This window comes from Narcine bancroftii, chromosome 2 (assembly GCF_036971445.1).
Source record: "Narcine bancroftii isolate sNarBan1 chromosome 2, sNarBan1.hap1, whole genome shotgun sequence".
NCBI classification, from domain to species: domain Eukaryota; kingdom Metazoa; phylum Chordata; class Chondrichthyes; order Torpediniformes; family Narcinidae; genus Narcine; species Narcine bancroftii.
In genome coordinates, this window is record NC_091470.1 from 113,185,402 (window position 1) to 113,210,874 (window position 25,473).

Sequence of the window (25,473 nt, forward strand, 5' to 3'; positions counted from 1 at the left end):
AGTTTCTCCTAATCACGCGGCCATCAAAATTAGCTCCTCCCCCAAGTTGACAGATAAAGCCTTACTAATACTAATAAAGAATCTCACCAGGGAGGGATTGGGAGGCACTTTGGGAGAGTCCCCCAGCAGCATCAGCCGGCTCTTCATCCTGGGCACCACCATTTTATTCAAACACAACTTTATTCAAAGAGCTGCTGTGGGCAGGGAACGATCCGGGGGGTGGGGGGGGGGCTCCGCTGGCTGAATGTTTGCTCCCAATGGGATTTTGCGTTGCTTTGGAGAACATCAACTTTTACAATTTTAAACTTTTATTTATTTTTTACTTTATTACAAAGAGATGATAAATGCAAGTGATGGATAATATTCTCAGGTAATGGAAGGAAAAGTGGTTACAATCCTGCAGACAGGCCGTTTGTAGTGCTGAGGTTGTTTATCATGACTGTGGTGTAATACAGGAGGTTTAAGAGCCTGATTGCTGTTGGGGGGGGGGGGGGGGCGGGGAACGACAGTTCTCACATTGAGAGGAGCCAGACTTCTGGCTTCTGTTCCATCTGCCTGAGGGTAGCAATGAGAAGCGGTTGTGACCAGGGTGATGGGGGTCCTTCATGATGTCGGCTGCCATCGAAGGCAGCACCCCACATGGATGTGTGCAGTGGATGAAAGGTCAGAGCCCGCGATGGACGTGGGTACGTTCACTGCCTTCTGCAGCCCCCTGCATGATAAACTACCTCGCTACAATGACTACACTCACAACACACACACCCCACTGACGCAGAAACAAGAGAGGCTTGAACACAGCTGATGTGAGAAAAGGTTGCTTACAGCACCATAAACTTGTTCAATGGCTTGAGAGAATTAATGGTGTGAAAACAGACACATAGAAAGTTAAATGAAAATAGATGAAAGGTCCTGGAAAATGCATTAGCCTGGGAAGGATAAAAGTTAAATAAAATTGTTCTAAAAATGCATGGGATTACTGTGTCATGTGAAAACAGGAAATAAATAGTTTTGTGAGTCTTGATTCCATCTTTATAAAGGAGCACATCATGTTCCCCTCCGATTCGTTTCCGCACCCCGTCTCCCTTACGGTTTTCCTACGTGAACCACATTTGGACTGTGGATCAATCCACAGCTTGCTTTGAAATTCACTGCTTGGAGACTGGGCTCTGACAGTGAGCTTCCAGCAACTGCATTTTCAAAGTGGCTGCAAATTGCGATAACAAAGCAGCTTGAAGGTATGGGGATCGTCCCGAGTCCTTGGGCAAGGGCACTGTCATAGAGAATATTGGTCCAAGCCTCATTGGGGAAGCATGGCCCACACACAGTCAGCACAGAGCTGTTACTGTGCCGGTGACCCAGGTTCAAGTTCTGTGCTGTCTGTAAGAAGTTTGTACGTTCTCCCCATGTCTGTGTGGATTTTCCCTGGGGTCTCCGGTTTCCTCCCAACCTTCAAATCATACCGGAGGTTGTAGATTGATTTGGGTGTAATTGGGTGGCATGGATTTAAATATCTGGAATCAACTTCTACCATGCTGTATATTTTTTTAATTTAATTTAAATTTAAAAGGGAAAAGAGCTCAGCTTTACCAAAGGGATGGCGTAGTGCAGGGTTTCTCAACCAGGGGTGCGAGATAGCATTCCAGGGGGTGTGAGATAACATTTCAGTTTTTTTTTATAAATCCATACTCCTTCAATTTGGATAATATGTCGGATGATGAAGAGCTGAAGGAAGATCTTATTGAACGGCGCACAAATCATGTTCTTGAAATGCAGTTTGAAAGCGAAACTTTGGAACAATATTGGTGTTCGGCAATGGACATGTTTCCAAGACTTTGTGAAAAAAGCACTAACTGCGCTCATCCCCTTCGCGTGGACATACTTCTGCGACAGGCAGACACGTGGTTTGCTATCAGCAACAAAGTGCTACGTTTTGAAAAACTCTTAAGCAATAAACAGGAACAAAAGGGTCATTAAATTTAAATTGGCTTATGAACATTTGAACATTAGTTCTTTAATTTTTTTAAAGAAATTTCATGCATGGAGGAAAATTTAATTTTTTTGTAGGGTTTATGCAACTTTTAATTTGTTGTAATATTTTTTTCTTTTTAATATGTTTCATTTTTGTTTATATATGGATGACGTTTCACCCAATGTAATACTGACCTTCAATCTTTGACAATAAAATAATTTTTAAAAAAAATATATATATATTTATGGTTATATTGGACCGGGTGCTGGTCAGTGGGACTAGGAGGGTGGGGATTTGCTACGGCATGGACTAGTAGGGCCGAACTGGCCTGTTCTGTGCTGTAAGTGGTTATATGTTTATATGGTTATATTATTAAAAATTGATCATACAAATTTGTTTTGGTCACCTTCACCTTTATTCTTAAATAAATTATTACTTTAAGGGGTGCGAGCACATATGAAAATCTTTTAGGGGTGTGGGGGTTAAAAAAGGTTGGGAACCACTGGTATAGTGGTTAGTTTTGGTTCAAATCCCGCGCTGTCTGTAAGGAATTTGTACGTTCTCCCCGTGTCTGTGTGGGTTTCCTCTGGGTGCTCCGGTTTTCTCCCTCCCTCCAAAACATACAGGGTTAGCAGGTTATTTGGTCACATGGGTTTATCTGAGCAGCATGGGCTCATGGGCTGCACCTCTCGAACAAAATTGTCCAGGGACTCCCATGAGGAGATCTGTGACTGTGACTTCAGGAGTCCTTGCAAGATCTTCTGGTCCTCCCACTGCTTCAGTGCTCAGAGCACCAACGCCAACTAGTAAGCATTTAAATGCATTCATTCTTGTCGAGAAATGTGACTGTGGAGGAATTAATCTTTAGAAAGATAGAAAAATAGGAGAATAAATCATTCAAGCCTCCAATATATTTCCTTTTTCCACACGACAACCATTCAGTGGGATTTTAACCTGAATCTGCCTCAATAATATGTGCCCTCCCATCCTCCTTAGTCTTTTGTGCGATGATTTGCCTTAGCAAATCTTCACCCACTCTTCTTCAAGCGTTTATACCACTCTCTCAAGCTCTGTATCCCTTTTCCAACCTTGGGCACACTCAGGTTGTGGTCAATGCTGCCCTCTGGTGTTGCCTCTTTGGCAGGACAACAGGACAGCAGAAATGTTGTGGCCACCCGCCACTGGCTCAGGACTTCTGCCTACCAGCTCCAGTGGCCTAGGTTCGATGCTGACCCCTGTGACTGCCAACGTGGAGTTTGCACATTCTCCTGAAGATACGTCGATGGTAATTTAGCCAGCATGCACAGGCTAATGTGTGGAGGGAGGGGGGGGGGTGTGGTGCTAGAGGGTATGAGAGAAAAAATAATATTGGTGTATATGGGTGCTTGATGGTCAAGCCAGACACAATGGGCCGAAGGACCTGTTTCCCTGCAATGTAACCTCTCCATGATTCCAATAACAATAAATTAGGCCCATAAAAACCAATGGGAAGGACCAACAAATAAACTTGTGAACGATATTCTATTTTACTTTGAACCAACTTTGAAATTATGTACAAATTCATACAAAGTTGTCATGTGTTTCACATTTTCTGCTCCAGTCACTAGTGTTAACGTTCTCGCTGGGCTACGTTTCCACTTTCCCAGTAATACAGAATTCCCCACAACACCAGGTCCAAACCCCTCAGTAAATTCTGGCTTGTTGAGCTGTTCCAGATCCAGGATTGGGAATCATCTCTCGAAGGATGCTGGAGGAACTCAGCATCCACAGGAGGTAAAGATATATTACTGACATTTCCGACGTGAGTCCTTCTTCAAAGTATAAGCATAAAGCAGGCAGGCGTCTGAATTAAAGACTGCAGAGTGAAAGGGGGAAGAATGGGAGGGGGAGTCCAGGTCACAGACAAAAGGTGTTAATTGGATAAGAGGGAAAGTGAGAATTAATTTTGCCTCTGTGAAAGGAGACCGGGAAAAGGGGAGGGAGCGATCTGGAGGAAAGGAGACAGGGTGGGAGGTTTAATGGAAACCGGAGAAGTCGGTATTAATGCCATCCAATTGGAGCCCAGTTGGAAGATCCAATTTGTGGGTGGTCTCAGCCTGGCAGTGCACGAGACCATGGACAGACAAATCAGCGAGGTGCTCAACGAAGAGATCTCCCAGTCTGCATCCAGTCTCTCTGATGTTGAGGAGACCACAATGGGATCATCGGATTCTCCCGGGGTGGTGGGGAGCACTTGGGTATCTTGTTAGAAACCATTTGGTCCCTTGACCTTGCTCTGCCTTTCCGTGATGATCTTCGACAGGCAGGCGGCTGAATTTCCCAGTACCTGCTGCCTTCCTTGGTGGGAGAGATCATGGGCTCAGACATCACAGTCGGAATAAGTAACTGCAATGCGTTTTGTTAACAGTGTGCACTGTAGTGACTGTGTATTGGCCAAACATTGGGGGGGGGGGGGGGGGGGGTGGCGTGGTGCCAGTTAAAATAACTGCATTGTTCTGGATTGTGCTGAATGTTGTTGGGAGTGGACAATAATCTGTCATTCCCTTCAATATAATGGGGTACTTCATGTGGTTCAGGAATCGCAGTCATTGTGCTCAGACTGTGAACCAGCAGGATGGGGAACAGTAGGTTAATCCAGTTGAGGGGGGTCTCCAAGAGGTGCTCTGATCCTAATGGGAAGTACAGTGAAACTGCCGGTATCTGGCACCTATGGAGGGGATTGGTTAGCACAGCGCCAGTGACCTGGGTTCAAATCCACTGCCATCTACAAACATTTTTCCCATGTCTTGGTGGTTTTCCCCCACCCTTCAAAATGTGCGGGATGGAGGTCATTGGGGTGTAATTGGATGGCCTGTTACCGTGCTGTTTGTCTAAAAGTTTTTTTATATTTAAACCGGATAAATAAATTTGCCCGTTGCTTGAGATTGCGTGATTGGTGCCAATTTTAAACTTTAGTAGTTTTTGCATTTATTTCCACAAATCTTTTTGCCGATTGCTGAAGGCTGCCAGTTACTTTAATTCTGGATAAGGGAGATTTAACTGAATACAAGTTGACTTGCTCAGGCCAAACAGAGGAAGAAATTTAAAAAAATGAAAGTCTTCAGCAATCCTGATGAAGGCCTCAAGCCCGAAACATCAGTTACTGATTTCTCCAACTTTGTTTTTTAACAAACAGGGGCAGAAATGGCTTGACAGTGTCCCAGGGATAAATAGCTGTCAGAGGTCCTAATTTCAGGTGCGTCTCTCTCCACTTGCCGTGAAATGAATCACGAGGAGAGCAGATCCGAGACTTGGAAGCCCACTCATCGTGCTACCGGTGCCCACAGAAAATCACAGACTCTTGTTTCAAACATCACCCACACACCGTTATACAGCAAGACCTTTTATTGTCAGTTCAGGTCAGTAAAACTTTATTTTTCTTCAACCTCTTGAGGAACAAATCACAACTTCATTCAATACAACAGTCAACAAAGGGGAAAAACAGACAAGGGGAGTATCCTCGACCCTTCTCACAGCAGTGCAAGAACTCAAACCTCTTTGGGAAGGTACAATACAGGGTTGGGAGGGAAAAATCCATCAAGACTACATTTTATAATTACAATGAGCTTCAGAGCATCAAGTCACTGTGGTCAATGAACCTATGAATCTCCCCCAGGTCACCCTGGTGATAAACTCGCACAAGCTATCAATGAACATGCTGGTCTGAGAAAGACAGCAATATGGGCTGTAAGCACTGACGGAGGAAAACAACACTGAATTCCCACTGGGCAGAAAAGAAACCAAGGCGAAGAGCAGGCAGTTAATCCCTGGTCTGAGAAATCAGATAAAGGATGGACAATTAAGCATTGAGAGAGGAAGATGACAGACAACTCTCACTGGCCACAGTTCAAAGGAATTAGGGGATCGGGCAGCAGAAACCACATGGAGCAAATCTTGCCATAGAAGTTTAAAGTAAAACACAAAGTCTGCAGACACCATGCTGGAGCATGGTCAAGCAATGTCCTCTATGTAGCAAAGATACAGAACCAATGCTTCGGCCTTCATCAGGGGATGAACGTAATGTTGGCGGGTGCCTGAATAAAGACGCCCAAGCAGTGAGAAGAGGTTGTGGCCAGGGTGATACAAAGATTAAGATGCATAATTGACTTTTCAGGCCTGAGGCCTTCATCAAGGTTGGAGCAAAATGTTGGCGGATGCCTGCTGACATGTTGCTCACACCTTGGTGAAGGGCTCAAGCCTGAAACATTGGTTTTTATCTTTGCCTCATAAAGCACACTGTCCAGCTGAGGTTCTCCAGGATCGTGTTTTTACTTTTCCTTTATTCAATGCAATGATTCACATGTGCCCACTAAACTCTGCTTCAGAGGTCTGGTCCAAATGGAACCACAATCCAGAGTTCAGGTGGCACTTCACCACACCACCTGTACCCAATGATGGATTTCCATCCACTTGTGTCAGGTAACAGGTGAATGGTTGGAAAAGTGGTTACCGCATCACCTTCCCAGCACCAGTGATCGGGGTTAGAATCCTGCACTGTCTGTAGTAACAAAAAATTGCTATGTCCTCCCTGTGTCTGCGTTTCTACAGGGGCTCCGGATTCCTCCCACATACCAGGGGTGTAGGTTAATGGGGTGTAAATAGGGAGGCACTGACTTGTGAGCCAAGATGGCCCATTACTGTGCTGTATGTCTAAATTTTTTTTTAATTTTAAAAATATCTCACTGAAAAATCTGGTGGGAATTTGTTACTTGGAATAGTCACCGTTCAAAGATGCAAGATCTTCCTGCTGTATCGTCGAACAGATTATTGTGACAAGTTGTGGCACACACATCAACAGCTGAACAATGGCTACACTTAATGACAATGTTTAGGAAGCAAATTACTCCCAACAATCGTTTGGAGAATAGGACTCGGAGAAGTAGAGCACTGGGGGAAACTTACAGCTTCCTCTGCCACACCAGTCGTCAAAATAACAACCTTGAATCTTTTTTCCATTTCCAGACTCGTGCATTGATAGTCTCATCCTTACATCTGCTGTTTCACAGTGAGCACCAACGTTAAGGGATGAATATTCAACATGGTGAAATTTTGAAATTGATTTGCTGAGCTTTTAATGATTTAATTCTATCTAACCAAAGCTAAAAAGGCTAAACCATTTCTTTTAATATTTTTTACACATCACAGACTACGTTTACTGAGAACAGATGGGGCTCTGACACACATTTTCTCAACCCTTCCCCAATCTGTGGAATTGATGTGTGTCCTGTCTGCCACAGTGATGGCTCAATTGCACAGAGGGGGTTGGAGGATTCACTTCTCCCTCCCTCAATCAAGGTGCTTTACTTGTCCAATAAATCCAGCCGTTGGCTGGACTCATCATATCAGGTTCGGGGGTGGGGGGGGGGAAGAAGAAGGAGAAGAGGGAGGGAGGGAGAAGAGGGAAGTATGAGTAAGATTAAGAGGGAGGGAAGGGGTATGTGGAGGGGGTGAGAGAGGAGAGAAAAGGAAAGAGAAAAGAAGAGATAGAGGAACAAGAGAAAGGAGAGAGGAAAGGGAGATGCCTCACGTCGGTGATTCATATAAGCGGAGGGGGGTGAATCTGAACCCAGGATTGTTTGTCCACAGTAACTGTCACAGGCTCTTCAAAAACAGAAATATGAGAGAAGATGACTGCTTCACCAGCGCCAGTGCACAACCAGGGATCATCCGAGGGTTGTAATGTTCGCATGGCCACCAGGTGGCATCACGATGCGTTGCCCGGTACGGCGAGGGAGATTGTCATCCACCTGGGCACCTGATGGCAAGGAGGAGCAGAGGGATTAGTCTGCAGAAAGTTCATTCTCCCACCCACCCACCTTAAACATTAACACAGTGGGAACAGCTCAAGTGGATGCACGTGGTTGAAGCAAAAACAGAATGATGGAAGAACTCGGGAACGCTGCGAGACCAGCCGAGTTCCTCCAGCACTCTCTACAATCACTGCATCTGCTTAAATAGGGCCAGAAGAATTCTTGAGGACCCTTCCATCCAGCACTCAAGATCATCAAAAATCAGGACCGACAGGCTGGGGAATAGCTTCTTCCCATAGGCTGTGAGATTGATGTACAGTGTCCGAGTACATGATCCCAAAATATTTACTGTATAATATGTGTGTGTATATATATATATACACACACATTACATTTTTAAAGTTTATATGTGCTGTGTATTGTGTTTGTGTTCACCATGGTCTGGAGAAAAGCAGTTTTGTTGAGTTGCATATATATATAAAATATATATATGCAGAAAAGTACAGGCCTTTCCGCCCACAATACTGTGCCAACCTACAAATACCTACCCAAATAAACCCTCTCTACCTTGTAACCCTCTATTATTTTTTCATCCATTGGCCTGCCTAAAAGTCTCTTAAATGCCCCTATTGTTCCAGCCTCCACCTCTACCCCTGGCAACGTGTTCCAGACACCCGCAAATCTAGGTGTGTAAAAAAAACTTACCCCTGGCGTCTCCCCTAAACTTCCCTCCCTTCACTCTGTACCGATATCCTCTGGTGTTTGCAACTCCCGCCCTGGGAATAAGGCATTGGCCGTCCACCTTATCTATACCTTTCAGAATCTTAACTGTCGCCTCTCTTCTTCTTCTTCACTCCACCAATAAACATTGAGACGTTCACTATCAAAGGTCACCTGAGCTTTTCTGCACACAACCATTTAGCATCCACTGATTTACAACTATCTAAAGTCGCCTCAGTGTCCAGAAAATGGTTCACAGAGGAGAGGACATGACATAGTTGATCTGCCACTTAAGGTACAGGTCGTCCTTCCCCTCCTTTCTCAAGGATTCCAAATCTCACTGGTTTCAGCCTCAAGACCATTCAGTGACTAAAATCTGGGAGGTTAGAAACTCCAAAGATTTAGGGTGACACGGTTGGCAAAGCAATTAGTGCAGCGCCTTTACAGAGCCAGCGATCGAGACCGGGGTTCGAATCCCGCGCTAAGGTGTTTGTACGTTTTCCCCCGGGGGCTTCCACCGTTCAAATCGTACCAGGGGTTGTTGATTAATTGAGTGTAAATTGGGCAGCGTGGACTCGTTGGCCAAAATGCCCTGAAACTGTGCTGTATGTCTAAATTTAAATTTAAAATGTAAAAATTTTAATTTTAAATTTAAAAAACTTTCCCAGCTCTCTAAAGCCCCTGATTGCCTCAGAACTAATGCCCAACCTAGTGAAAACCTTTCACCGTCTGAACCCTTCCCGAGCACCACCCCTTTTTATTCTTTTAAGTAGAACTCCAGTCCACTCTGTCTCCCAGCAGGAGATCCCTCCCTTCTACTGGCCCAGGAAAATAATATGACCTCTCTGGCACTGGAGGTGACAACATCTACAGGGAGAGATGCTTAAAGAGGGCCCAGAGAATCATCGAGGACCCTTACAATCCAGCCTCCGGTATCTGAGTCACTACCTTCAAGGAAGAGGTGCAGGGGCATAAAAACCAGGACTGCCGGACTGGGAAACAGCTTCTTCCCACGGGCAGTGAAACTGTTGAACAATCCTGGATAAATCATTTTTATCCACATTTATTTTGGATCGCTATGTATATATGTAATTTGTGTGTAGGGTAAACTGTGTGTGCTTGTGCGCACTGTTTTGTCAGATTGTATACGTACAATCAGATGGCAATGAACTTAACGTGTTTCTCAACATCCACATTAGACACTTGCTCATTCAAACACTTTTTTAAAAAATACCTAGAGGTAATAAAACAGGAAACACACATTTACCAGACAAACTGAATCCAGACTGGTGCAGGTTCCGGACGGGGGCCACTTGCTGTTTGGCAGGAGAGGTCCTCGCAGAGGAGGCAGGCGTGACTGACTTGGGAGTCACGGAAACCTCACAGACTGGGCCGTCATACAGGCCTCGGGGGACGCCCCGTAGCTCTGTCAGCTGTGGAGAAGATAAAAACACCACAGGGTTAAACGTGGCACACAAACGTGCTGGAGAAACTCAGCAGGTCACACTGCATCCTCAGGAGGTCAAAGAGTAACCAGTGATATGGGCCTGGGCCCTTCATCGAGCTTTGGAGAGGATGCAGAGGAGATTTATCAGGACGTTGCCTGGATTGGAGAGCATGTCTCATGAGACAAGGTGAGCAGAGCTACAAGATTATGATGGGTACAGATAAGGTAGACATCCAGCATGTCTTGAACCCACAGCCTCAGCTACTCGCTGAGGACTTTGTTCCTCCGTCTTGCACAGAAGCCACACATCACAGTGTGAGTCCACAGCAAAGGTGAAGCACAAGATTAGTCAAACAAGAAAAAGCTGCAAGACACAAAGGGCTCAGGCCTGAAACTCCAGGGGATGTTACGTGACCTGCTGAGTTTCTCCAGCACTGCAGAGAACGGAGGAATACAAACCACTTGCATTCAGACACATTTAGCTTGGAATGGAATTGTGGTCAGCACCGTAATCGTGGGTCTCTTCTCATTCTGTGTTCTAACTGGTACACCAGCTGCCCACAAGTGTAAAAAGGGAATGGTTTCCAATCACAGGGAACCATTGTGGGCATGAAGGCTCGAGACTTTCCTCACCGAGATTTATTTTACTCTCTGTATTGTACAGTTTGTTTACATGTATCCATACCTTCTGGAGTAGTTTTTTGGTACTACCAATAAAAATTAATTATGCCTCGCCTGCAGGAGAAAGAATCTCAGGGTTGGATGTGATGTCAAGTATGTACTCTGACAATAAACCTGAACTTCGAACAACATCTGAAATAGAAGCCCGTGGAATGGCTCACAAACTGAAATGCCTGGGTTGTGCTAAAACACGAGAAATGAACAGGGATCCACTCTGGTCCCAATCAAGGACAGGACACTCTTTACCTTGCTCCGTGCTTTGATCCTTTTGTAGACATAATCGGGGAATGCCTTCTTGGGGATGAAGCGGCCAGAACCCTCCGTTGCATGCATCATTCCATTCTCCAAGACAATCTTCCCTTGGCTGATCACCACCAAGGGTCCCCCACGGCACTCCATGCCCTCGAAGATGTTGTACTCCACTGCCTGTTTGCAACATGGGAGGAAGGGTGGGAGCAGTGCGGTTAGATCACCTTGGCACAGACTTTATCGCTGCCGGAAAGCACGCGGTTGATTTCTCCTCCCATCAGATTCCTGATGGGCCTCAGTCCCATGGGAAATTTCCCTCTGGGAACCTGGCTGAATGGAGATTCTCTGTTCACTCAACTTGTTGTACAAGTGCAAATATCCCTGGAGGTGGAGGCCTGGGCGGCTAGCAGAACCCTGTTATGTCTCCAGCAATCAGCACCAGGGTTTGAATCTGGTGCTATCTGTACATTCTCCCTGTATCTGTGTGGGTTTCTTTTGGGGACTCTGGTTTCCTCCCACGTTCTAAAGTCACACTGGAGGTTTAGGTTAATTGGTCTATTTTGGCAGCACAGGCTTGTGGGCAGAAGGGCCTGTTGCCGTGCTGTATGTCCAAAGTTAAAACTTTAAGTACAGCACAGGAAATTTCCAATCCCCTCCCCCACAATCTCTGACTTATCTTCTCTCCTTCCCAGTTCTGAAAGGTCCCAGATTGAAAATATTGATTGCGTTGGATCACCTCCACAGATGCTGCCAGACCAGTTTAACGCTTCCACCACTTTCTGAATTTATTTCAGGATTTCCAGCATCTGCGGACTGTTTCTAATTTACCTGCCTGACCTGCATGACTCCAGACCCAGCTAATTTTGCCTTCGGACATGGCCCCACAAGCCACCTGGTCTGGGGGTGGGGGGGGGGATTAGGAATGAGCAATAAACGACGGCCCTTTCAGTGACACTGACATTCTGTGAACAAGTATAGAAAAGGTTTATTAAGTGCTTGAAAGGACTGTAATAGGTCTTCAATTGAGCAAGGGAAAAGGATGAACCCAAAAATGAGACATTGACAGGGCTCTATGGAACAGAAATGGGGTGCCTCCCCCAGCGGGATCCTGCCAAATCTCCAGCATGGGCAAGGTGAGCAAAGTAGCCCTTCCCACCTTTGGTGATGTAATTTGAGGATACATTAATTGATGAATATTAATAGTGGTCTCAGACTAGACCCTTGGAATTCTAAAAGACACAAGGCCAAGTCTTAAAAGTCTCCATCTGCTCTTTGCTCCTGAATTATTCTCAGAAGAAGGTCCCGTAACCATGTTGGATGGAGCCAATGCTTTAGGTGGCATTGGGAATTTCAGACTGCAATGGGAACATGTCACAGGACAGACAATGGTTGATCAGCCATGGTTGTATGGAATGGCCTGGTGCCCAACTCCTGCCCCCATTTACTTCTGTTGCTGAGGAATGATCTGCTCAATTAAGAGTTTCGGAAAACTTCCACTTCATGGCAGGAGAGAGAAATGCCCAAGTGCTGGTCAGTGAATGTAATGGGTTGTGCAGATGTGCGTAGATTGTGCGACTCATCAGATACCAGGCGACACACCAGGTTATGGTTCTTGGCAGTGATGGTCTTGACAATATCAGGGTCCCAGATGACCAGGTCTGCATCGGAGCCCACTGCGATGCGGCCCTTCCTCGGGTACAGGTTGAAAATCTTGGCTGCATTGGTGCTGGTCACGGCCACAAATTGATTTTCATCCATTTTGCCAGAGACCTGTTTATAAAAAATGACAGGAGACATTTGAGTGAAGGAACCCAGACCCAATCATTGGGAATGGAAAATGACACGATCTGAAGCTTCACAGTACATCTCTTGCTCAGATGTTCCTCTGAGCACGAGAGAACAGGTTTCACCAGAATCTCCAGGTCGTTCACCAGCAATTGCTAAGTGGCTGTTCATCGCTCACCACTTCCGAATCTGGCTTTTCTTGACTTCACGGGATTTCAAACAGGGACTACGACACGTAACTAGTGCAATTACACTGGACAAGAAAGATTTTGCTTTTGAGTGTATTTTATGGATTTTGGGCTGCTGATCACGAAAATCACCTTAATATTTCCAATCACGTACCATTTTTTAAAAATATAATCTATTTTTGTGATTTCCTACCATATTTTAAGTCTACTTCAAGCAAACAAAACCATGAAGGGCAACATGGCATTGTAAATTCATTTTCTGCATTCGCACTTGGACTTGTTCCCTGCTGATCTTGGTGCAGTCAGTGACGAACATGGTGAAAGGTTTCACGAGGACATTGCGGCCATAGAAAAGCAGAATCATGGCCACTGGAATCCATCAATGCTGACCAACTATTGTTGGACACTGACATGAGGCATCAGATGCTGAGTACAAACGAAAATCAGTGGCAAAACATATTTAGTTCAATTGAACTAACGCAATGTGTCAGCATCATTATGTGATTAAACATGGTAAATTCAACCACAATTAATTTAAGGTTTCTCCAACTTCTAACGTGATACAGCAAATCTGAAATTATTTTTGTGTTCAGCTTGAAGTTGTCTTTCATAATCCCCAATTTTGTTTCAGAAAGTAAACTTTTTGGAAAAAAAATTGTTATCCAGCGAGCTACAGAGAGCAAATGTCCAGATCTTTTTATCAACATATTCAACAATCCAACTGTTTGCCTACATTAATTTTTCCATCCTTTATGGCAACAAATATTGTCCAATGTTTCTAATACTCAGATTTGCCAAGAAATGTGAAGATAGAGCAGAGAACACAATAGCACAGTACAGGCCCTTCTGCCCTCAATGTTGTGCCAACCCATATTTTCATTTTTAAAAAGCATTAAACCCACCCTACCCCATAACCCTCTATTTTCCTTCCATCCATGAGCCCGTCTAAGAGTCTCTTAAATGCCCTAATGTTTCAGCCTCCACCACCATCCCCGGCAAGGAATTCCTGGCACTCTCTGTGTTAAAAAAAAACGTAACCCTGATATCCTTGCTAAATCTTCCTCCCTTCACTTTGTACAGGTGTCCTTGGGTGTTTGCTATTCCTGCCCTGGGAAACAGGTGCGAGCTGTCCACCTTAGCTATGCCTCTCATTGTATACCTCTATTAAGTCTCCTCTCATCCTTCTTTGCTCCAAAAAGTCCCAACTTTGCTAACCTTGCCTCATAAGACTCATTTAACAATCCAAGCAACATCCTGTAAATCTCTTCTGCCCCCTCTCCATAGCTTCCAAATCCTTCCTATAATGAGGTGTCCAGAATGAACACAATACTCGCCAGAGATTTGTAGAGTTGCAACATGACCTCTCTACTCTTGAACTCAATCCCCTATTAATGAATCCCAGAATCCCATAGGCCTTCTTAACTATCCTATCAACCTGTGCAGTGACCTTGAGGGATGAAAGTTGATGGAAAGGACTCTGCTCCCTGAGTACCCAGGAGCTACTTAGTTTGGGATGGTCGATGTTGATCCCCACTGAGGATAACTGGCTCGACACTGCACAATTTCTCCCAAATGATGCAGCAAGTCTTCCAATACCTGAGGCCATTATTCACAAAAGTATGTGAAGCAAAATCTTGCACCCTGTTGATTACGTAGAGTCAGCCCCCCCCCCCCCCAATCACCAAATATCCTAACTTGTTTTTCAAGATTGTTCCAAATCTGCCAGGTGCTGTATTTACCTCAACACCAGAAGCTCGATTTCAATACAGGGGACCCAACAATATTTTTCCAAATAGAGTAAAACCTCCAGTATCCAGCACCTATGGGGATTGGTAGATGCAGTATGTGAATTTTTCCAGTTGTTTGAGATTGTGTGTTGTGTGATTGGAGAATTAATGGCAGGGCGTGCCAATTTAAAACTTTTTTACGATTTTTTTTGCCGATTGCTTAAATTCCAGATAAAGGTTTTTTACTGTATTACCACAACCTAGCCGTTTAATGTTGGGGGTGGGGGTAAAAATCACCTTCACAACCCAACCCTACCTTCCCTGCACATCTGCAATACTCACCACAGCCTTGTCCCACACAATGGTCAATCTCTCCTCAACCCCATTGGTACCCTCTGGAATCAAAGTGAAGTCATCCTTCCCGACAGCCTTCTGGGAAGTGTTGAAGGTGCAATGAGCACTACCGGTGACCTGCAGATCGCCGCTGTAGGAATAAGTAAAAAGATTCCATTGGAGTGCCTTCAGCAGACTGACAAGACAGTTGACAAGTATTCCATTAAGGCAAGAACACAGGGACTGGACCAGGAGTTGGCAGGCACCACTAGTTACAGCTGCTCCTATGCCTCGCCACTTTGCCAGCTAATTCCCAGATCCATGGATATTTTTGTGATCAATCTGTGAAATTCAGTCAAGGATAACTCGAGGTCAAAGAATCATGGGCTAGAGCAAGAATGGCCAACCTTTTAATTTTTAATTTAGACAAACAGCATGGTAACAGCCCACGTGTATGTACCGGGAGTGTCAGTTAATTGGGCGGCACGGACTCATGGGTCAAAATGTCCTGTGTCTGTGTTGTATGTCTAAAATAAAAATGAAAAGGTTGGCCATCCCTGGGCCAGAGACTTCCAAATGTCAAATACTACATGCAAAAATTGCTCCTCTTGATGTCCAAATTCCCATCCAGAGATTCCAGACTCCGAAGAAGTGGACGAGATCCTCAATAAGAAACTCACTCAATTAGATCACTTCAATTTCAATGAATATAGGTCAGTCTCATTTTTCTCAGAAAAATGTCTTCACCATTAAGTGTGGCAGAGCGAGAGAGACCAGGCAAATTCCTGGGCTGCATTGCTGCTGGGAATTGAAACGCCAAAGGTACCATCCAATCAGCCGGTGTGTGATTAGGGTTAATTAGGCGCCATCTCCCCTGCAGGAGTTGAGGCTAAAACCCATTTGGATCCCACTGTTTGTGTTTCCCTTCCTCCCAAAGCCCCAAGGCAAGAGTTGTCCCTGGTGCCCTGGTCAATATTAATCCCTCCACCAAACATTAACATACCACCTTCTACCCAAAGGCCAGTCCAAATAAATGATCAGTATCTGCCCATGAGAAATATCTCACTGAACTCTGTGCTTGCCTTGTCAGTAGCATTTGGAGCACAAAATTATTTAGAAAGATGTTTCCCATCAATTCACATTCCCTCGCCATGTTGTACCCCTCAAACATTAACTAATTGCCTTTCAAATGATGTAACAATTTCCTTCAGAAGCCCCTTAATAAATCACTCTCTGCACTGATAAACAGTACAACTGTCGTCCATAAATGCAAACAACTCCACCATTTCAGGCGCAGTAAAAAATTGGCTACATTGCTGTGGATCTGGACTCAATAGCAGTCCGAAGAAGACAAGGACAGCGGATTTCCTTCTCTGAAGGCCACTGATGAAGCAGACTGTTCTTTGGTTTCATTGGGCACTTCACCAAATCTAATTTACCCAAATCAAAATTCCACATGACAAGGAAGGGGGCGGGAGGAAGATTTTAATTTACACCACCAGGGGAACTGCCCCCACCTCCAACCCAGCCAACAAATTCAATTCTGCACCCCATTCCTATGCCGACAAATCTGTCCAAGGCCAAATTTAACCCATCCACAAAACGGAGGAAGACCCCCTAATATTCCATCTGGGGATTCTCCAAACAGGTGGCATTTACATAGACATCTCCAGTTTCTGTGAGCCCACTGTCTCCAGCTCCCCACCCCCTTTCCCTCCCTCTCCATTCAGAGTGCCACCGCATCCCCGATCACTTCTCAGGCCCAAAACATTGGTTATATATCTTTGCCATAAAGAACACTGCACGAGCTGCTGAGTTTCTCCAGAATGTTACCAGTATTAAACCTCCATACCAATAGGCCAGCCCATCTACACATCAATTCATCAAACTAAGTCATGGATAAACTCAATGTCAAAGCATCATGGGTTGGCGGATTCTAAATTTCCACAATTATGTGCAAAAATGGTCAATGTGTAACTCTACTAGTGACGACCAGCTATGCTTAACCTCTCAAACGGAGATTTTGTTTCAATTGGCTACTTCATTTCTACAGAAGAAAATCATCAGCGGAGCACATACCAAGACAGCAAGGAGTTCAAATAGTCTGGAGTGGTTGGGTCAGGGCTCAGAGCAGGGGAAGTCACAAAGGCAGCTGCCTTAGCCCAGTTCTTGCTCCAGTAATGGGATCCATCGGTACCAAGGCTGGCAGTGATTGGTTCGCCGTACACAACAGTACCTGTTGGGGAAACACCAATGTTCATATCAAGACTTGAGTGTCAGAGTCCAAGTTACAGAGCACTTTGGCCAACCTTGTGGTCCATCCACTGAGCCCATTCACCAAAGTTCAGATTTATTGCCAGAGTACATACATACAACCCTGCAGGTCATGCCAAATCACCACTTATTGGAAGAGCAAAAAAACTACCCCGTAAAAGATATGCATACAAAAGAGAGGGATGTAAACAAGATGGAAGAAATAATGTGCAAAGTCCGAGTCCTTAAGTGAGTCCCTGATTGAGTTTATCATTGAGGAGTCTGATGGTGGAGGGGGAGGAGCTGTTCCTGACCCTGGTGGTTCAGTTTACACCAGCACTTGGTTCATAGCTCAGAAATTCAAAGGCTTGTCTAGATCCTCCTTGAATTGAATGGAGTTTATTTCATTGATCATTTATGCCTCTGTCCAAAGAAGCCAAGAACAGATATTTGGACAGAGAGGGGTTGAACAAAGACTGATCAGAATAATTATTCAGGAGGCATTATGAAAAACTGAGGAGAAAGTGGCATTTATCACAATTCTCCAATTGCTGATTGGAGAAGAGGAAGGTTGAGTTTTTATTCAAGATTCACACAGAAAGCCACTCTTTCGTCCACTCTCCTGTTGCCCAATACATTATTACCCTTCAGGTGCATCAGAAATGCTGGAGGAACTCAGCCGGTCTTGCAGCATCCATGGAGATGCCGGAATTAGGACCAGGCGGTTGGACCCTTCAGAGCAGCACTGTGTCTTTGCTCTCCAGGGTCCACACCGCCATTAGAGCAGCACCGCCATTTTCATCCATGCAACAAACTTACCATCCTAGAAATTAATCTGGTGGACCTCTGTCACATTCCTAATGCAAGGAGAACTATTCTTGGGTTGGGAGACTAAATCGATACGCAATATTCCAGATGCAACTCTTCAGGGCCCTACATATTAGTGGTATGAATGTCCAAGTTTTGCATAGTTAATGCAAACAATCATACTCTTTTTTTTTAAACCAAGGTAGAGGAAATCAAACACTTAAGGCCATACTTTTTCAGGAGAATGGGGAAAGATTTAAAAGGGACCTGATGGGCATATTTTTCACCAAGAGAATTAACCGCCAGAGGAACTGTAACCTTTAAAAGACCTTTCGACAGATATATATAGGCAGCAATGTTTCAAAAGGATAAGGATCAAATGTTGGTAAAAGGGACAACTTGGTCAGCACGGTTATGTGGAGTTGAGAGCCTGTTTCCATACAACAATTCTCTAATTTGGAGTATTGTATTCAGCTCTGGTCACCATTAGGTTGTCTAGCTGGAGAAGGTACCGAGAAGATTCTACAAGGAAGTTGCCAGCACTCGGGGCACTGAGCTACAGGGAGAAGTTGAGCAGGCTGGGACTTTATTCCTTGGAGTGAAGGAGGATTGGAGGGGGGATAGATCTCACAGAGGTGGGCAGAATCAGAGAATAGATCAGGTGGACACAGAGAGTGTCCTGCCCAGAGTTGGGGAATCTCTAACCAGAGGACATAGGTTTAAGGTGAGGGGGGGGGGGGGTTGATATAATAGGAACCGGAGGAGTAACATTTTTTTCATCAGAGGGTGGTGGGTGTATGGAACTGGCTGCCAGAGGAGGGAGTTGAGACGGGTGCTGTTGCATTAAGATGACAATGTTTCTTCAGTGCTAATTTAAGAAAAAAATTGGATAGATACATGGGCAGGATAGATTTAGAGGAATGTGGGTCAAAGGCAGCCAGGTGGGACGATTTGGGTGGCATGAGCAAGTTGGGCCAAAGGCCTATTTCCACACTGTATGATTCTGATCATTTCCTCACTAACTCTGCAAAATGGCACACAGACCCGAGGAACTGGCCATCTTTAGGGCAGATGTGTGGAACAAACCATGTTTCGGATTCGGAAGTCGAAGCTTTATTTCAGAAGGTATTTCAGAGATAACCATGTTGCTAGAGATCTGGTTGTACGAACCTGAATGACGGTAATTCACTCACCTCTGACTCAGAAGCATTCAGCTTGAAGGCATCGTAGCATTGTGGGAACGCTGCACTGTCAGAGGGGGTTCATCTTTCAGAAAGAATACAAGAGCAGGGATGTGATGTTGAGGTTTATAAGGCCCTGGTGAGACCTCACTTGGAGGATTGTGAGCAGTTTTGGGCTTATCATTTGAGAAAGGATGTGCTGACATTGGAGAGGGTTCAGAGGAGGTTCACTAGGAATTAAAGGATAATCATACAAGGAGCATTTGACAGCTCTTGGCCTGTCCTTGTTAGAACTTAAGGGCATGAAGGGAATCTCATTGAAATATTTTGAATGTTGAAAGGTGTGGACAGAGTAGTTGTAGAGAGAGATTGTTTCCCACTGTGGGAGAGTCCAGGACAAGAGGGCACAACTTCAGGATTGAAGGGTGTCCACTTGGAACAGAGAGGCGGAGGTATTTCTTCAGCTGGAGGGAGGTGAATCTGTGGAATTTGTTGCCACAGTATTTGAGGCAGAGATTGATGGGTTCTTGATGAGCCAGGGCATCAAAGGTTAGGGGGAGAAGGCCAGGCAGCGGGGCTGAGTGGGGAAATGGATCAGCTCATGATTGAATGGAGGGGCAGATTGATGGGCTGATTGGCCTATTTTAGCTCCTATGTCTAATAGTCTAAAATTATTCCTTAATTTATGAAAGGCATGCATTCCTGGAAAACAATTTGCTGATCATATTTCATGCCTTATAAAAAGCTGGAGACGAACTAGGTTGAGGGCATCCTGGGGTAGGGCAGCCATTCTCAACCATTTCTTTTACACCTGCCTCTTATGACTCCTGCTCCATTTATGGGCCCCTCTACTTCTGACCTACTGACTACATAAAAACATGAGGTGTTGGGGTTTTCTCATGGTGAAAGTCCTGAAGTAGTAAACAAGTTTCAAAAATCAGGGACTCCACCAAAGAGCAAATGACAAAACAAGCTCATAATTTGCTGAATTACAGTGCAGCCACTAGAAATAGGAGCAGGAGTTGGCCATCTGGCCCCTTGAGTTTGCTCACACAGTCAACATCATGGCTGACCTGGTCATGGACTTTGTTCCACTGTTCCCCATAACCCTTAATTTCTCTACTATTCAAATATCCATCTAACACTGTCTTAAATATGTTTAATGAGGCAGCCTCAACTCCTTCCTTGGGAAGAGAATTCCATAGTTTCCCCTCTCCACTGGAACTGCTCCCTGTGAAACTCCCTTACTACTCCCCCCTTCCCACCAATAGCCCCCTCAGTACCTACCCCTGTGACCACAAGAAATGCTCCATTTGCGCCCACACTTCCTCCCTCACCACCATTCAGCCCTTTCCCCAACAGTCCTACCAAGTGAAGCAAAACTTCACTTGCAAATCTGCTGGGGTCATCTACTGCATCCGGTGTTCCCATCGTGGTCTCCTCTACGTGGGAGAGACTGGGCGCAGACTGGCTGATCGCTTCGTTGAGCATCTCGGCTCTGTCCACCACAATGGCGTTCATCTCCCAGTGTCCACCCATTTCAATTCCCTTACTTATATGTCTGTCCAGGGTCTAATGCACTTCCACACTTAGACCACCCGCAGATTGGAAGAACAGTACCCCATCTTCCCTCTGGGCACCTTCCAATCAGATGGCGTTAACATTGATTTCTCCAAATTCCATTGAAATCCCCCACCCCATCTTCTTCTTCTTCTCTCTCTCTCTCTCTCTCTCTCTCTCTCTCTCTCTCTCCCCCTCCTTTTTCTGTCTCCTTTCCCAGAGCCAAAATCAATTCTCACCTTATCATATCCAATTAACACCTTTTGTCTGTTGGCTTGTACTCTTCATGCATTGTCAAACTGGGGCCACCCATTTCTGGGGGGACTGTTACACCCAATCGCTTTTACTGATTAAAAGACCATGCTTTTCACAGCTTCCATGGTGGGATCTGCTTCACCAGGTGAGCTGACCATCACAACCACTCACCTTTCTTCCTGGCGTGGGCGATGATGTCAGCTGCCGCCTTACTCATCACCTTGGTTATGTAGAGCGGGCAGTTGGTTTGATTTGCAATAGTGATGGCCCGATTAACTGCCTCTGCCTCGACCTGCAGAGAGTGGGAGAAAGCAGATGACAAAGGGGGCCACTCAATCCACCACTAAACTGAAGCTGCCCAACCTCACTGAAGGGGAAACAGTGGGGAGGGATCTCCAGGAGACAGTCGATTAGACACAACTACACAGGCCAAGACTACCCAGGGTGTTGCTTGGTTATACAAAGGCAGGAATAAGAGAGTGGTTGACCAACAGAAAGCAGCCAGGATGAGTGGAATCTGAGGAACTGATGAGGTGCCACAGGGAGTAGGCTGACATCTTTATAATCTATGCTGATGCCTTGAAAGAAGGGACCATTGTCAAACTTCTAGATCAGTGGTTCTCAACCTTTATCTTTCCACTCACGTACTACTTAAGTATTCCCTATGCCATCGGTGCTCTGTGATTAGTAAGGGATTGCTTAAGGTGGGATGTGGGTAGAAAGAAAATGTTTGAAAACCACTGTTTTCATCATACACAAATGACTCATTATGTGCACGGTTTCAGAACTCCAAAGAAAATGGGCCACTGACAATTTTTTTTCAAGCAAAATATTTCAGTAACAATTAGATCTAGAACAGTGGTTCTCAACCTTCCCTTCCCACTCGCATCCCACCTTAATCACAGACCACTGATGGCATAGGAATTACTTAAAGTGGGTTGTGAGTGGAAAGAAAGAGGTCAAGAACCACTGGTCTAGATAATACAATGATAATAGATTTGCACATTTTGAGGCAAATGGATAGAAATGGGGAAAAATGGGAGGTTGAAAGTAAATCACGAAAATCTGTGGTCACCGTGGGTGAAGTAAAAACAAAATGCTGGAGAAGCTCAGCAAGTAGGTTTTTTTTAAAGACAGCAATGCTGTAAAAAATGTGAAAATTTTAACATAAATTAACATAATTATTCCCCTTGTGTTTGTTTACATTGCACCCCTCAAGTTCCTGTGCGTGTTAGTCCCAGTGCTTTTACGTGGAGCAACGTGGCCCGAGTCATCAGTTGGATGTCGAATTCAAGAGGCGAGTTTTGCAGTGCGATTTAGGCTGCAGGTTCCCCCGAAGGGGTCCGCAGGATAAACTGCAGTGAAGGAATTGACTAAAAATTCCTGCATTTTCCTTTTTAGACTGCTCGTGTAACAGCAAATTTCGTTCATTGTCCGTTACATGCCTGCAGTCTAAAAACCCCGTGTCCTTTATGTAGCAAAGATAAAAATATATAACTGATGATTTGGGCTTGAGCCCTTCATCAAGGTACTTCTAAAACAGTTGGAGAATTGTGATAAGTGGCCCTTTGGCCTCAGTCTATCTCAATGTTCCTGAATAATTGTCCACTTTATTCTGATATCACCCTGGTGTGATATCCCTGTCTTTCAAAACCTATACACTTACCTCTTCAGGTCTGCTCAGCACATGCCCCTCAGGTCCAGTAAGACCCAGTGCAAGAATCCTCCGCTGCTCCTACAACATGAAGCACAGTGATTAGGGTTCAGTTCAGTTCATGCAACCTTCAGAGGGCTGACGTAGTTCAATGCACTGGAAAGCCTGGGGATTCCCGTGTTAGGTCAGTAGCATTGTACTGCTAACTGAGGCTCCACCAGTGGGGATCCTTTGAAGTGAATCATTGCAGTTCATTCCGTTTAGGAATCGGGTCATACCTTAGGGGATTTTAAATTTAGACATATAGCATGGTAACAGGCCATTTTGGCCCACGAGCCCGTGCCACCCAATTTACACCCCATTAACCTACACCCCAATACATTTCAAACAGGAAGGATACCAGGACTCCCCCCCCCCCCCCCCACCCCGGAGAAAACATACGCAAAGGGAGAATGTACAAACTCCTTACGGACAGCACGGGATTCAAACCCCAGTCCGGACCCAATTGCTGGCGCTGTAAAGGCCTTGCGCTAACCGCTCGTTACACTAACCAAACTGCCTTTGAATTCTTTCCTTTCAAATCATCCACATTATGGAATCGTCCTCAAGGACATCATTTAGAAAATCGTGCACTTCCAGTCAAGTTGTTCCACTGGTTCCAGTACCATAAAAAGGAATCCAATCTTCCCAATTTCCACCTAAGATTACATTCAATTTCCAGCAATTTCCAGCTATCAATGATAATATTGCTTGGTGACATTTATTCACCAAAAACCTACTGGTGCTTCTTCAGACTTTGGCAATAGGCACCAGACTGCACTTCAGCCTTGATATGGATAAAAGCCAGATTTCAGAGGGAAGAATGAGAGTTGCTGCTCTCCACATCAAGGTGACACATGAACATAAGAAATATGAGGAGGCCATTTAGCCCATTGTGTCTGCTCCGCCATTCAATAAGACAATGGCTGATCTGATGATTGGCTCATCTCCACCTACCTGCCTTTTCCCCATATCCCTTAATTCCCCTACTCTAAAAATCTATCCAACCTTGTCTTAAATATATTTACTGAGGTTGCCTCTACTGCTTCAATTGGCAGCAAATTTCATAGATTCCCCACCCTCTGGGAAAAGCAGTTCCTCCTCATCTCCATCCTAAATCTACTACTATGAATCTTGAGGCTACGTCCCCTAGTTCTCGTCTCATCTACCAATGGAAAAAAAAACTTACCCACCTCTATCTTAACTATTCCTTTCAGAATTTTGCATGTTTTTTAAAATAAGATTCCCTCTCATTCTTCTAAATTCCAGCAAGTACAGCCGCAGGTGACTCAATCTCTCCTCATAGGCCAAACCCCTCATCTCTGAAATCAATCTAGTAAACCTCCTTTCCACTGCCTCCAAGGAGTCTTCACAAAACTAAAATGATCAGACCTCAAGAGGGACACTCATAGTCAGTGATGGCAGTGATTAGTGGAAGTCAATCATCTTCACCCCCCCCCCCCCACAGATATCTCCGTTGGACTTCCCCAAGACGGTGTCCAAAGCTCAACCATCTTCAGCTGCTTTACCAGTGATCTCCACTCCAAGATCAGAACTGAGGACACTTGCTGATGACCACACAATGTCCAATTCCATTTGGATCGCCTCAGCCAGACCGAGACAAAATTCAGGCATGTTAAATTTTAACCTGCTATCACCTAAAGACTGGGAAAACTCTTCAGATGGAGGGAGTGATGGAAACCGGCTCAATGCCAGCTGAAAGGGTGCCAGGTATTGAAACCGAGATGCGAGAGGGTGATAAGGGCACTGAGGGCTTCCTGATCATATCGGAATTTTGGATCTGGAGCTCGGGCTGCCAATGGTTTGGACTGAAGGCCGTGTAACTGTGGAGGCTGCGGGAGCACTGGAGGTGAATCCATGGACCTTCTGTGACTCTAGGTGGGGAGGGGGATCTCCTTTGCTTCTCTCTAATTGTAAGGGGCACTGGGAAATTTCAGTGAATCTTTGTCTGCCTCTCGGTAGACTAAAGGTAATTTCCTGTAATATCATTTTTTTGTTTTATTACATGACAATAAAAGAATCTTGAATCGTGTCTGTAAGCAAGATCGCCCTTCATGTGAAATTCACAATACTGATCAGTTCTACCGTGAATTCATATCTGTTTGAGGTCTGGGTAAATGGAGTGCTGGATCACTGGAGATCTTTAGATCGGGGGATTGAACCAAGAGCAGGATGATCCTCCACAAACAACTCACTTTTCCACATTTCACAGACGGAGGAAATCGCCATTCAAGTTATCAATGCAATTGCTCAACCCAGTCAATGATAAAGTACCCTCTGAATGCATGAGATGCCAGTTTCTCCCGTCTGTCTCAATGGACAGCAGAATACAGTGCGCAGCGCGCAGTTTCAGATAACAACGTTCCCCAGCTGCAGTACCTCGGCAATGATGTCCCCATTCTCGGCATGAACTTGAGCGATGGCCCCCATGTCACGGATCGCACTCAAGGCTTCATACATCTGCAAGCAGAAGGAGAGAGGTTTGTGGACATCACCACACCCGAGAAGGAGGCGCCGTGTTTTGCAGACTAGCTGTACCACTGTGTTGCGGACTCACCTGGGCATCTGAGAGCTGGTAGCGTTCTTTGTAAGCCATGTAGACGAGGAAGGAGTTCACACCTGGTGGAAAGGAGTGGAAAGGTACAAGTTCACTTGGTGGGATGGTTTTTCGATTCCTGTGTTAAAGTCAATTTGGACTTGGCCAGTGAATCTACTGCTTCCACACTGAATCACTGCAGTTTTCTCAATTTAATTGGAGTGTTGGGTCATTAACTTGTTAGTGCATTTGGGTTCTATCTCTTCAACCTCCATATTA

At 45.1% G+C, this 25,473-nt stretch overlaps 1 protein-coding gene across 2 annotated transcripts in view; it reads right to left on the reverse strand.

Moving 5' to 3' along the window:
* Positions 1–5,375: 5,375 nt before the first annotated feature.
* Positions 5,376–25,473, reverse strand: part of LOC138754155 (dihydropyrimidinase-related protein 2) — a 28,787-nt gene continuing 8,689 nt past the window's right edge. The window contains exons 5-14 of one of the 2 annotated variants that reach the window (XM_069918019.1): positions 25,216–25,277; positions 25,038–25,118; positions 22,611–22,679; positions 21,116–21,236; positions 16,968–17,124; positions 14,898–15,039; positions 12,455–12,625; positions 10,853–11,032; positions 9,746–9,911; positions 5,376–7,763 (exon numbers count right to left, since the gene is read on the reverse strand). In XM_069918019.1, the coding sequence (XP_069774120.1) occupies positions 7,672–7,763; positions 9,746–9,911; positions 10,853–11,032; positions 12,455–12,625; positions 14,898–15,039; positions 16,968–17,124; positions 21,116–21,236; positions 22,611–22,679; positions 25,038–25,118; positions 25,216–25,277 (1,241 nt within the window). In that variant the 3' untranslated portion in view covers positions 5,376–7,671. Of the gene's footprint in view, positions 7,764–9,739; positions 9,912–10,852; positions 11,033–12,454; positions 12,626–14,897; positions 15,040–16,967; positions 17,125–21,115; positions 21,237–22,610; positions 22,680–25,037; positions 25,119–25,215; positions 25,278–25,473 lie in introns of both variants that reach the window. The other variant, XM_069918018.1, reaches the window with a different exon arrangement.